Source organism: Myotis daubentonii, chromosome 5, assembly GCF_963259705.1.
Source record: "Myotis daubentonii chromosome 5, mMyoDau2.1, whole genome shotgun sequence".
Classification (NCBI taxonomy): Eukaryota; Metazoa; Chordata; class Mammalia; order Chiroptera; family Vespertilionidae; genus Myotis; species Myotis daubentonii.
The window spans coordinates 30,656,441-30,670,342 of record NC_081844.1 but is presented as its reverse complement, the minus strand read 5'-3'; the positions used below and the strand labels follow the sequence as shown (position 1 = coordinate 30,670,342).

The 13,902-nt window shown below is 51.3% G+C and overlaps 1 protein-coding gene across 12 annotated transcripts in view; it reads left to right on the top strand.

The window, feature by feature from the left end:
- The window catches only part of KDM4B (lysine demethylase 4B), a 134,559-nt gene that overhangs the window by 80,071 nt on the left and 40,586 nt on the right, over positions 1–13,902 (top strand). For all 12 annotated transcript variants that reach the window (XR_009452988.1, XM_059697085.1, XM_059697078.1 and 9 more), the window contains one exon: positions 1,672–1,809. Coding sequence is in view for 11 of the 12 variants with exons in the window: in XM_059697085.1 (XP_059553068.1) it covers positions 1,672–1,809 (138 nt within the window). In the remaining variant the exon portion in view is untranslated. The remainder of the gene's footprint in view (positions 1–1,671; positions 1,810–13,902) is intronic.

Below are 13,902 nucleotides of genomic sequence, written 5' to 3'. Positions count from 1 at the left end.
ATCCAGTGATTTCTGCTCGTCTCTCTGGGGGAATAAGTAAAGATCAGCAGGCATGAGAACGCCGACAAATCAACAATAAAAAGATGAACCATGAGATAAATAGAGAGGGGTGAAAGAAAGGCTTGAACAGACTTTGCAGAAGTTTGCACAAACGGACATGGTGTGACATTCTGTGGATTTCGCAGAAAGATGACCAAAGCCAAGGAGATCCCACTGCACATGCCCAAATGCTGAGAGGGGAGCACAAGGAACTCTCACTCACCACCATTGGGGGTGCAAATGGGCAGCCACTGTAGAAAAACAGTCAGCAGTTTCTTGGAGATGTGGCCATGCACCTGACTAGAGACCCTGAAACACCCCCCCCCCGCCCACCCACCCCCCACTCTGTGTCTGTTTATTCAAAAGAAATGCAAACACGTGCTGCAAGGAGACTGGCCCAGCAACTCTATTCACCAGAGTCCCAAAGTCTGTACACAGGAGAATGGGTAATAGTGACACATCTCATGATAGAATTCCCTTTGGAAGACTCATGTGCACACGCACTGAATGACTCTCGAAGAGCAAAGAGCCAGACGCAGGAGTACAGACCGTCTGATTCCATGAAATCCTAGAGAGAAACATAATCCGTGGTGGCAGAAAGCACACTGGTGCGAATGTACTGGGGTCCTTCAGTTCCCACGGTACCAGAAATGTTCTCTCTCTGTCTGGGGTGGTGGTTACTCAGACTCTGCACAACCTGTGGTCTATGCCTTCTACTGACTGTACAAATGAAGGAATAGATAGGCCCGACTTCAGAGACAGTTTCTCCCAGGCCACCAGCCTCAGTTTCACAACTATGGATTAGGCCAGCAGCCCCACTTCACGAGTCCTGGAGAGTGGTCAGTGTGGTCATGGAAAGTGTCCCCTCCGTGGATGGGGGGATGAGGCTGCAGCCGCCCCCCACCCATATTCCTTCGGGCTTTCAGATGGTGGTTTCAGAAGCATCAGTCTGGAGGCATTGTGCGCCCCATCCTGTCAATCATGCCCAGCTGCTAGTTTCAGAGTCTCTGTTTCACTGTCTGGTTGTCCAGACTATTTGAATAGATGGAGAAATGTCAGCTCTCTCTTCGGAGCTCTGACCTTGACATTGTTTTCTTCCACATGCTGATGTGTTTCTTTGGTCTCTTTGACATCATCTAGAAGGACCCACCTCTTGGAATAAAAAGGACAGATTCTGTGCTTATGATGGCGAGGGGACTTAGGTTATTTTAGGGCAAGGACAATGTACTGCGTGTACACCTGTCCTGTGCTCAGAGGTTCTGCAGCTGCCATCAGCGCCGTCTGCCTCTGATGTATGAAAACATCTCACAGTGGACAGGAGGTGTGACATGGCCACCTCCCTCCAAAACTGGAGACCCCCCTCCTCAAAAAAAATGGAGAAGTGCCTAGATTGGTAGATTCCATTGACTCCCAGAGTCAGGCTCTCTGGCACTTGTTGGGAACTCCTTGAGCCCACATCCTCCTTCTGTGCTCCTTGGTGGCTCCTGGTGGCCTTCGCCATCAGCCTGTCCCTGCTCCAGGCCAGGCGTTGCTTCTGGCAGGTGAGCCATGCATGAAATCCTCTTCCTTTTAATTCTGGTCCTCACCCTCACCTGTCAGCCTCCCCTCACCTGTTGGACTCTTTTTCCTCAGATCACGCAGGAAGCTGGGGAGTTCATGATCACCTTTCCTTACGGCTACCATGCTGGCTTCAACCACGGATTCAATTGTGCCGAGTCGACCAATTTTGCTACCTTGCGATGGATTGATTACGGCAAGGTGGCCACTCAGGTAAGTGTCCTCAGATGCTGTGAAAGACTAAAAAGGGGCCCAGTCCCTTCCAGCCACCTCCCTTGGGCCTAGGTCAATGCACCCGCTGGCTGGGAGCCTAAACTTTCCATCAAGGTCATAAAATTATTTTCGTTGCTACTTCATAACTGTAATTTTGCTACTGTTATGAATCGTAATGTAAATATCTGATATGCAGGATTTTCATTGTTCGCGACCCACAGGTTGAGAACCGCTGGCTCTAAGCAGTGATGTTCAGACCATGGTCAGTGGCCACACGCAGGTGTGGTGGCCTTGAGATGTGGCCCATTTGCATGGAGATGAGCTGTGCATATAACACATGTACAGTGTCTAACAGAGAACAGGAAATATCTCACCAAAAATCTGTTTATATTGGTTATGTAGACTGATACTTTTGCATAGCTTAGTCAGGTTATACAAAATATTTCATTAAAATGAATGTCACCTGTTTCTTTTCACTTTTTGAATGTGGCGACAGAAACATTGAGGTTACAAAGGTGGCTTGTGTTCTATTTCTATTGGGCAGTGCTGTTCTAAACAAATGGGCTAGCCTTTATTTTTCTAATTATCTGTTTCTCTAGCTTTACTATTTCAGTGCAGTTTAGAAAAGGAAATGGGCTTTGTAGTAAGGAAGATGGGGGAGGTGCTCCCAGGATTTGGAAGCATTTGGCTTTTTATACTTAAGTCAGAAAATCATGATGGGATTGTCACAGGTGGGGACTCTGGGTGTCACTAAAAGAGGAGACATCTAATCGTCAGGATTTGCCTGTTTGATCTAAAGGAGTAAACATCTGGGGCGTGTGGTTTGGTTGTTTGCATTACATGGTAAGACTTAAGGAGGAGAGAATCCTCATGACCTGTGTGTGCCGTGACCTCCTGCCGCAGTGGGAGCTGCGGTGGAGCCAAGAGCCCGGGGCCAGGCTTTTCCTGGAGAGGCTGTCAGAGCCGAAACTGAGCTGGGCCGGGGACTGCCTAGATATTAATTGCTACTTTAGGTTCAGCCATGTGTTCACAAGCGACATTTGGGAAGTACAGCCTTAGATTGGGCCTCCACGCTTACATTGCCAGGCGGTGTAGCGTGAAATTACTGAACAAGTGGCACTTGGTGCTCAGAGCAAGCCGGGGTTCAAGGTGAGCGTTCAGGAGCCACGCGGGGCTCCCCCCGAAGAGCTGGCTGAGCTGCCCAGGCCCCTGAGGCAGGAAGGCAAGGGGTTCAGCCAGGAAATGACCACTGGCCTCTGGGCATCTGTGCATGGCAGTCCTGGATGCCACCTCTCAGTCTTTGGGGTGACAGTTCCTGACTCTTGCAAGCTCCGCTGCCCCCATAACTAGTCGAGGCTGCAGAGTCCACCGAAGTGCTTGGCCTTACTGATAAAAAGCTAAGGCATGTCAGAGGCAGGCCCAGGGAGAGGCAGGGCAATCATTCAGGTCAGATGGCGCACGGGGACCTGCGGGTCCTCAGCCAGATTTTAGGGAGCGGGGAGGATCCCACAACTCCTTTTCCTGAAAGCCAGCCTGAGCTGCTCCACTCCATCTGTGTTTTGGGCCAGTTCCTTCTAGCATCTTCATCAGAGCATAGCCCAGGGGAGAATTTCTGCTTCCCAGATTTTAGGGACTGTTTTACTTGTTGGTTTGTTACCTTCTTCAAGCTCCTGCCCTCTATTGTCCCTTTTCTGTCATTCTGCCTTGTGCCAACACATTAAAAGCCAGACTCTCACACCTACTCAGTCTGTATGAGTTTCAGGTGCCTCTTTCCAGAGCAGAGGTTGCAAATTGGTAGACTGACTACTTTTGTATGGACTGCAAACTGAGAATGATTTTTACATTTTTAAAGAGTAGAGGGGAATCAAAGAATATGCGACATGCAATTAGATGAAACTGAAATTTCACCTTCATAAGTAAAGTTTTATGGGTTGACCTGTTGTCTGTGGCTGCTTTTGCCTGCATCAGTGGGGTTGAGTAGTTGCAACAGAGGCTGGCCTGCAAAGCTGAAAATATTTGCCACTTTGTGTGGGCCTTTCCTCCAGTTCTGGCTCTAGTTACTTAGGGCTGAACAGTCACCTCCTGCACTCCCAGAGCCAAAACCACTGCCTTGGGAGGCTCCGGATGGGTCTGAGAGGGCGCCAGTAGTTGTGGCCATTCAGCAGGATATGCAAATGCTGATGTCACAGCTGCCACCTGCTGAGCATCACCCACCCCACCTCCTGACGGCAGGGCAGAGCGGCTCCTAGGTTCCTCCTGCCATAAAGGCCTGGAGAAGAGAGCTTACAGCCTGTCACCAGAGGCCCTCCGAGGGAGCTCCTTTGGGTCCCGTTTGCAGCTGAAGGCTGCCTGGGGTGTTTTCTCTCTCCACCCTCCCCCTGCATCACAAACACAGAACACTGACCGGCTCTGTCCATTGTCTAGTTGAGACGGTGTTTCTCTTCCAGATGGTTTCCTTTCTGAGCCACTTGACTGACATTCACCCTCATTACCCATCTGTGCATGGGAAGAAAATGCATGGCTGCCTGTACTGCCCAGCCTCCCTGTGGTAGGGGTGTCCTGTGTGTCCCCACCTCAGGGCACTCAGGGCCTGCCTTCTTCACGGCCTGCGATCTTTGGACTACCTGAGCTTTTCTGTCTATAAAAGGGACGCCCTTTCTTGGAGCTGTGTTAACATAACATGGCAAAAGATAAACAAGAGCACTGTGTGTGGGACTATGCCTTCACGAGTGTCCCCAGTCTCTCAGACTCTGGCTTGTTGGTCCAATCTAGGGTCATTCCTCAGCACAGTGGACATTTGGGGCTGTCCTGGGCACTGTGGGGGATTGTGCAGCATCTCTGGCCCCCACCCATGCCATGCCAGGAGCGCCTCCAGTCATGACAACCGCAGATGTGCCCAGACATGGCCCAGGGTCCCCTGGGGGCAGGATTAGCCCCTGTCGAGACCCCTGTCTAGCTGGACTTGCAGGTTTCCTCTTTCTCTTTCCAGGCAGTGGGTGGTTGTCCAGCGGTATCTGTGGACTCTGACACTGGGGTGTCAAGCTCAGTGTAGTTTCTTTTCAGATTCCTGCTAAGGGCATTTCCCAGGGCATCGTGTTTGGGGCTTAGAGCCTCCTTTTCCTACTGAAAGTCATTTTCTCTCCTGTGTTCTGAAGCCATGGGGTTTGAGGTCTCTTAAGCAGGACAAATATCAGATATCGTGGCCAGAGATGTGAAACCTCACTTAACAGGCCACCCCCTCAGTGAGCTTGGATAAAGACATCCCCCTACCCCAGTCTCCACTCCCCACCCCCATTCCAGGGATCGTGGGTTTCATTAGTCTCATGTGCTTCTCTTCTCTAGTGGGGAGGCTGGGCCAACAGGGAGAGTTGTGGGAATGAAACAAGGACTCCACAGAGGACCGCTTTGCCTTCGCCCTAGGAATTGTTCCTCTTTGAGGAACTAGATGTTAGAGCGAGTGCCCCTCCCCATTCTGGGATTCCAACGTTTTTTCAAACCTGCAAATCACCCCCCCCACGTCCTCCCCCCACACACACACCAGTGAATAGATGACATCCACCCCCAGTGACCCACTGGCTGCAAGAACAGGGAACAGTGAGCCGACGTTTAATTTCTTCTGGATGGAAGTTCTTTTAGCCAAATGCACTCAACCCAGTGCCTAGCAGCTCCTGCAAAAACCCACCCTAATCAGAGGGCGGGCTCTTCTTCCTCACAGTTTCTGGACCACAAGTTTCCATCACTGCTGCACTTCCCAGGCTGTTGTGGAGCGTGGGTGGTGCTGGGCCTCCATCTGGAGATCTATGAGGAAAACTGCCCTGCCGAATCATCATGGACAGTAAATAGCTAGGGTTCCTCAGAGACTCAGCACCCAAGCCAGTCTGCTTGGAGAGCAGAGGGGAGCCTGGGACCCCAGAGGAGGAGGTGGGGATTGCCGGACGATTTTTACAGCTTCAGGGAGGGGTTGGGAACATTCTGCCAGCTTCATCCATCACCTATGGGAGACGTGTGTTTAGAAATAAGGCGAGCCCTCAAAATTAGCGGTCCTGGTAGAACACAAAGCACACTCAGGAGCCAGACAGCAAGGCAAATTCTTTCCTCCTGCAGAAGGGTACGCACCAACACAGACTCTGGCAGCACGTACCCTGAGCGGGCGGTCGCTCGGGTTTTTATTCCTGACCCACGTGCTCTGTCCCTCACTCTTGATTGGAAGAGCTTAGACTCACACTCTTGCATGATTGGCTAATCATTTGTTTATTCTCACACGTGGAACTGAAAAATACACATTGTTGAATATCAGAAAACAAGGCAAGTAGAAAGAAGGAAAACAGACCTTCCATTTCTGCCACCCACTCAGCCTAAAAAGGAGTGAAGCTCCGACACTCACTACAACGTGGATGGACCTTGAACACACAATGCTCAGTGGGAGAAGCCAGACACAAAAGGCCACATCATGCGCGATTCCATTTATGTGACATGTTCAGAACAGGAAGACCCATTCCTGAGCTGTATGCTTTAGACAGGTGGATTATAGGGTGTGTGGATTCTATCTCAGTAAAGCTATTAAGAAAATTCTACCACCCAGATTAGTTCTTGCCATATTGAGAGAAAGCTGGGGGGTTTTTTTGAAGAAAAAAAAAAAATCTTACCACTCTGAATAGTTCTTATCAGATTGAGAAAGATAACCTAGTATAAAAAATGGGCAAAGGATGCTCAAGCTGCTCACAATAGGTTGGTACACAGGGTGTGGGCAGGTCTACAAATGGATGCCTGTGCGCATCAAGCAGAATCTCCTGTTGTCTGCAAACACTCGAGCATATGTTATGTAGGAGGCAAACTAAGCACCAGTGGGATCATTTCTTTTTACATTTGGGACCGGTAGGCCCTGGGGGCTGTGGGTGTGGAGCTCTGACCCCTTGGTAGGCTGCTGGGGGCAACCTCCACAGAGCCCCTTATGTGTGTCTCCTTTGATGAAGCAGTTCTTCCTTCCAACAAGTGCATGGTGGTTTTAGGGATAGTCATTGCATCGTTAGTTCTAATAGTGGGAAATTTATATCTGTGACTGGATTGGGTGAACTAGTAGAATATTATGCAGCCATGAAAATGGGTTCACTGGGTATATTGGTACTTGGAATGAATAAATAGGTTTTGGATCATGAAATGCAACCCCATTGTGTGTGTGTGTTGTGGGGAGGGAGAGGGTAGAGGAATTTGCCCAAATGTTGGTAGATGTTAGGTCTCTGTGGTGGAATTTGGCATGCCTTTAAAAACATTCACAAATTATCAGTACGTTCCTGTCTTTTTCTACAACGTAAAAAAAAATTAGTGTAGCTTTTGGGGAGGTTGGAGTGACCTTGGCCCTTCCTGGGTACTTCTCCTATAAACCCCTGCAGCCCCTCGAGGTGAAAGGGTTTGTTTCTGTCCTTGTCATTAGAGGTTGGTTGTTCTTTTGTTTTTAAAATGGGAATTAAAAGTCAAAACCATGAGGACCTAATAGCAAGGCTAGCCATCACTGCTCTGAGCCCAGCTTTCTTTTCCCTCCATGTCCTGGCCTGGAGGGAGGGAAGCATAGAACATCACATGCGGAACAATAGGAGGAGAACCAAGATGGCGGCATAGGTTAACGCCGGAGTTTGCTGCTTTGAACAACTACTTCAAAAGTGAAACTAAAACACGGAACGGACATCACCCAGAACCACAGGAACGCTGGCTGAGTGGAAGTCCTACAACTAGGAGGAAAGAGAAACGGATACGGACACTCAGAGGAGGCGCAGTGCTGAAGTCAAATTCTGAGGTGCGGAGTGCGCGGAGCGGGCTGGTGGCGGAGGGCGCGGTTGTTGTTTTCAATCGGGAGGGAGTCGCAGACTCTGAGCTCCAGATACAGGCGAGTCTTTAGGGACCCAGGCTCAAACGGGAGAAGCGGACTGTCTGGCTTCGGTCAGAGCGAGTGCAGCTTTCTCTCCGAGCTTCGCAGCGGGTGCTGGGACTCAGAGAGGCAGAGCCCCTGGGGACAGGACTGAGAGCCGCCATAACTGCTCTCTCTGGCCCACCCTGTTGATCCTGTGCGACCCGCCCTGCCCAAGCCCAGCGCAGAACCATTTGCCGGATAGCCTCAGGCAAAGGCTAGATTAGCACCTCCCTAGAGGACAGAAGTTCTCTCACTGCTGACACAGCTGATTCTCATAGCCACTTGGCCTGGAGGTCAAACCCTCCCTGGAATTAGCTACAACAATCAAGATTTAACTCTAAGACTGCGAACAAAGACCACTAGGGGGTGCACCAAAGAAGCATAACAAAATGCGGAGACAAAGAAACAGGACAAAATTGTCAATGGAAGAAATAGAGTTCAGAACCACACTTTTAAGGTCTCTCAAGAACTGTTTAGAAGCTGCCGATAGACTTAATGAGATCTACACGAAAACTAATAAGACCCTCGATCTTATATTGGGGAACCAACTAGAAATTAAGCACACACGGTCTGAAATAACGAATATTAAACAGACGCCCGACAGCAGACCAGAGGAGCGCAAGAATCAAGTCAATGATTTGAATTGCGAGGAAGCAAAAAACATCCAACGGGAAAAGCAAAATGAAAAAAGAATCCAAAAATGCGAGGATAGTGTAAGGAGCCTCTGGGACAGCTTCAAGCGTACCAACATCAGAATTATAGGGGTGCCAGAAGATGAGAGAGAGCAAGATATTGAAAACCTATTTGAAGAAATAATGACAGAAAACTTCCCCCACCTGGTGAAAGAAATGGACTTACAGGTCCAAGAAGCGCGGAGAACCCCAAACAAAAGGAATCCAAAGAGGACCACACCAAGACACATCATAATTAAAATGCCAAGAGCAAAAGATAAAGAGAGAATCTTAAAAACAGCAAGAGAAAGTAACTCAGTTACCTACAAGGGAATACGCATACGACTGTCAGCTGATTTCTCAACAGAAACTTTGCAGGCCAGAAGGGAGTGGCAAGAAATATTCAAAGTGATGAATACCAAGAACCTACAACCAAGATTACTTTATCCAGCAAAGCTATCATTCAGAATTGAAGGTCAGATAAAGAGCTTCACAGATAAGGAAAAGCTAAAGGAGTTCATCACCACCAAACCAGGATTATATGAAATGCTGAAAGGTATCCTTTAAGAAGAGGAAGAGGAAGAAAAAGGTAAAGATACAAATTATGAACAACAAATATGCATCTATCAACAAGTGAATCTAAGAATCAAGTGAATAAATAATCTGATGAACAGAATGAACTGTTGATTATAATAGAATCAGGGACATAGAAAGGGAATGGACTGACTATTCTTGGGGGGGAAAGGGGTGTGGGAGATGTGGGAAGAGACTGGACAAATATCGTGCACCTATGGATGAGGACAGTGGGTGGGGAGTGAGGGCGGAGGGTGGGGCGGGAACTGGGAGGAGGGGAGTTATGGGGGGAAAAAAAAAGGAACAAATGTAATCATCTGAACAATAAAGATTTAATTTAAAAAAAAAAAAAAAGAACATCACATGCAAACCCAGTCCACTGAGCACCTACTATGTGCTTAGGAGGGTCCCAGAATGAGCTGAGACTTCCCGCCAGCAGGGAGAGGGTGAGAGTGCAAAGCTGGAGGGCCCTGGGGACCCAAGGACTCTATGGGACCTGAGGTCAGAGTAGGCTGCAGGCCTGTCCCACAACCAGCCACCCTCACTGCCTATGGTCACACGCTGCTGCTTTTGTTTTATTTTGAGCGGTCCCTTTCCTCAGAGCAACATTTCCTGGGTATCTGTCCCCGCCCCTACCCCCTCTGCTCCTCTCCCTTTCCTCTCCCTCTGTCTGTCTCTTTCTCTCCAGCTTTACTGATGTCACCAACATGCATCAAGGTCACAGCAGCAAGAGGGCCGACCCTGAACACCCTCAACCTTCCTCTGTCTCCCTCACCCCCCTTGGAGGCCTGCACCTATTCTGGGTCCAGGAGACACCCTCCTGCCCTGAGTTTCTCCCAAGCCAGTGGCCTCCTCTTGGTGGGTGTCCAGTGCTTGGCTGGGGTGTCTGAAGCAGCCTGGGGTGAGGGGAGTAGTTGCTTGATTCAGAGAAGGATTCCCTGCACACGCTCAGACGGTTGGCTTTGTAGTGGAATTACCAACTGGGAGATCAAAGGGATGCTGCATTCTCACTCAGGGAAGATAAAGTGTGCACGTACCAACCATTTTTAGGTCTGAACTCGAATTAGTCCTACAAGGCTGCATGCCACGTTGGATTAGCTGAGCATGGCCTTAGCTGCTTTCTAGGTAGGTGGTGCTGGGCAAAGCCTGACAAGGCTTCTTCCCTCCATCATGGGCTCAGTGTCTGTGCCGAAGGAGTTGACTGCAGGATTAAACAGGGCGAGAGAGATTTAAAACCCAGTTTGCAAGGCCAGGAGCCTGGCTGCACTTAACTGGTTTTCTGCCAGCTGTCTGGGCGCTGCCTGCTGAGCACTCAGCCTTCCTGGAAACGTGAGCTCCCCCTAGAGGCACCAAGTAGAGAGGGCTTCTGTTCGGTGTGGAGGAGAGGCAAGGCTTCTGGAGGTGGCCCTCATTCCCTCTGCTCCCACATCCAGGGTGGGAGTCTCTCCTAAAACCCCAGCCTGAGGTTCAGCAAGCTCATCACTTGTAAAATGTGAACCAAATTGTTTCTGCTGCCTCCAAGCACATGTGTCTTCTGTTTGGTAATGATGCTGCCTGCCCCAGGCTATTAACCTGGAGCCCAAAGGGAGGAGGTAGAAGGTGGGGTGTAGGTGGAGAGGGGTGGAGCAGGCTGGAATGGGCCCGCACCCTGAGCCTCCAGGATCCGAGATGCCTGCCTTGCCCGCCTGCGCTTCTGCGCTTCCCTGATCCTCTGATTTATGGGTTGTGTGGTTGGTGCATGGGGTCTGCAGTAAGTTGCCACATGAAATATATTTTCCTCTCGTTCCTTCCCCTGGAGCTTCCTGTCACTGTCCCTCGTGGTTTGCTTAAAGCCCATTCCCTTAGTGCAGGGAGGGCCAGAGACTGTGGGGAGACCCCTGAGTCTGGCCTAGGGCATGATTCTCTGCCTTTTTGGCATTATTGCCACCCCCTCACTCAAACCTTTTACATCATTCTTCTAGGTACCACTCGTTTTAACACCATAGACAGGCTGTATGTCTGTGTATGTAGAGGGTATAAGCGTTTCTACACAAGAGAGGAATGTTTCCTGCCCTTAGCAAGGACAGTGCTGCCCCCAGTGAGAGTGCACAGGAGGACTGGTCTTGGGGACTCCTTCATGACCACCACTGGCTTGGCATGGGCAGGACTTGATCACTTGGTGGGCTCCCTGAGAACCACCTTTTCTCCAGAGAGGCCTGCAGCCCTGGCCCAGCCCCAGCAGGGCTCGAGGTGGGAGCCTGTGATCCCCAACCTTCATTTCCAGCACCTCCCTCCCTGTTGCTGTGGCCGGGAGGGCTTGGGGCTTGTACCCGGCCCAGGCCGGGATCTGCAGGAGATTCCTGCTCTTCCATATGCTCCCTCCTCCAGTGCAGCTCCCCTGTGACAAGCTTTGCATTCGTCTAGGCAGGAACACATTGCAAAGAATCGCAAGTGTAATTGCAGCCCCCTCCCTCGGAGGACACACCAGCCTCTGTCTCGTCTTGTGTGCTCCTGTGGCTTCTGTTAATTCTGTTCACGGTGCTTTGAGCGCATCCTGAAGAGCATCAGCGCCTGACCGTGGTTCCTTGAGAGCTGGATGCTCGGCGCTGTGACAGGCCTCCGCTCTGCTCCTTGTCCTCCCTTGGACTTTGCAGCTCTCTGGTGGTGGGTGACAGACATGTCCCAACCTCCTGTCGGCCTCAATCCCTCTCTCTTCTTCACTCCTGTCCCTGGGGTTGTCCCCCGGTTACAGGCAGCTGAGTTCAGACTTCCCGTTTGCTCAGAGGGAGGGCTTGAGAAATCCATGCTGGTCCTCACACCCAAGTCTCTCTGGAAGTGGGAGCTTGCAGGCCCTGCGTGGGGTGCCACCTGCTCCTCTTGTGTGCCACTTCCCTGTCTCCCCTGGTGGGTTGGCAGGCACGTGGCCATATGGCACTGGGAGAAGGATGCTGGCTGGTGTGTGGCTTGCTCATGTCTTTGGGCCTGCCACTCCTCATCATCATGGCTTCGCTGCTTTTCCTGGTAGAACTGGGAGCCTGAGAGTCAAATCTGCAGACTCAGTCTCTTCCCCTTGGCACTGCTGACACTGGGGCCAGGTCACTTTGTGGGGCTGTCCTGGGCATTATTAGGGTTGAGCAGCACCTCTGGCTCCCACCTACTTGATGCCAGGAGCACTCCCAGTCATGACAATTACAGGTGTCCCAGACATCAGCTGGTGTCCCCTGGGGGAAGAGTCACCTGGTGAGACCCTTTGGACTATGGGCTAAGTTCTTCCTTCCTCATCCTCCTATTCACTGCCCAGGCCTCCATTGATGCTGCTAGCTGGCGAGCTCCAAGGGACAGAGGTCTTTTTTAGATGAGGGTGTGATCTGGGTGGAGGTACTTCATGGGCAGATGGAGGATGTACCCCTTCTGACCCACCTCCTGAATGGGCCTTCGCCCTCACCCACCTTCCGTGGCTGTCCTGCTGGGGACAGAGTTTGTTTCTTGGCTGAAGTAAATGATGTGGCGATGGATGAGGTTTATTCCGAGGTCAGGCTGGGCGGGCTCCCCTCAAGGTGGCGGCGATGGAGGAGAGGGAGAGGGAGTCTCACTCAGCAGAAGGGAGAGCCCAGAGATGAAGAGAGGCCCAGGGCTGGGGTTGTGGCGCGAGGGCCTGGCTCTGTGTTCAGAGCAGGCAGGGCCGTTGGGAGTGTTATGGGAACGTCTTTGGGAGGTGCCTGGCTCAGAGTACCTGGGTTTATTATCGCGATTGTCATCGTCATCTGTGCAGAAGAGGTGGGAGGGCGATCACAGAGAGGCAGAAGGACCTTCTTGGCTTTCCAACTGCGGCCCAGCCCCTCAGCTCAGGGCACAGGAGAGGGAAGGGGACAGGTCATGAAGAGCCAAGCTCAGGCCTGGGAACCCTGGGGAGGCTGACAGGGACACAGGGATGAGGTTTCTTTTAATTAGAAAGGGAAAGAGGGTGACATTGGGGCTCTGGCCTCCTGGGGGGTCAGTGTCGTGCCAGTCGAAGGTGCTCAAGATTTTGCCTGGTCCCTGGCTGTTGGGTCCAGCTGTCTGTCAGCGGTGGTGGGAAGCAGGCCCTGGGGCCAAGGACCAAGGGAGCCCCTGCCGGCACCTAATTGTTTTGTTTATGAAGCGCTTCTGAGAGCTTCCAGTGGATTTCCTAATGAACTGGTTTGTTGTGGCATCTCTGCTGCAGAGCTGGTAATTACATCGGAAACAGGGGGCCTGCGTCTGGGAGCCCTCAGAGCAGATGCCACCTTCTTGGCTGGGTTTCTGCCCCTATCTTTGGGTGGTTAACACTTTCTTTGGTTAACGCTTTGTGGGCAGAAGTGCCAGGCATACACCCCCGACCTTTACCCCAATTGTTCCATGAGAACATGTTTGTCACCCCTGGTGTTTGGCACCCACTCGATAGTCATCTTGCAAGTCACTGCTCAGCTGCTGGGAGACAGGCCGTGAGACAGGTGAGGCACCAAGGAGGAGACAGATAAGGGGCAGGAGTGCCGGGAAGACTTGGGAAGACTTCTGACCCGAGAGAAACTGCAAAGAGCAAAAGGGATGATGGAGCTGGGCAGCAGGCTGCAGGTGTTGCTGGGAGGAGGGAAGGTTGATGCTGCATTGAGACCCTGGTGTGTTCATGTCGTGGAGCCACTGCCACAAAATGCCACCTGGGGAGCTGGGCCACAGCAGTTTGTCTTCTCCTGTCTGGAGGGCAAGGTGTCAGGCAGGGCCATCCTCCCTCCCTGGGCTCCGCGGGAGGGACCCTCCTTCCTATCACAGCTTCTGGGGGTGGCTAGAAGTACTTGGTGTCCCTTGGCTTATAGACACATCTCTCTAATCGTTGCCTCTGTCGTTGCATGGCCATCTCCCTGTGTAATTCTCTCTTGTAAGGACATCAGTCATTGGATTCAGGGCCCACCCTAATTCATTAGGACTTCACTTTAACCAATTACATCT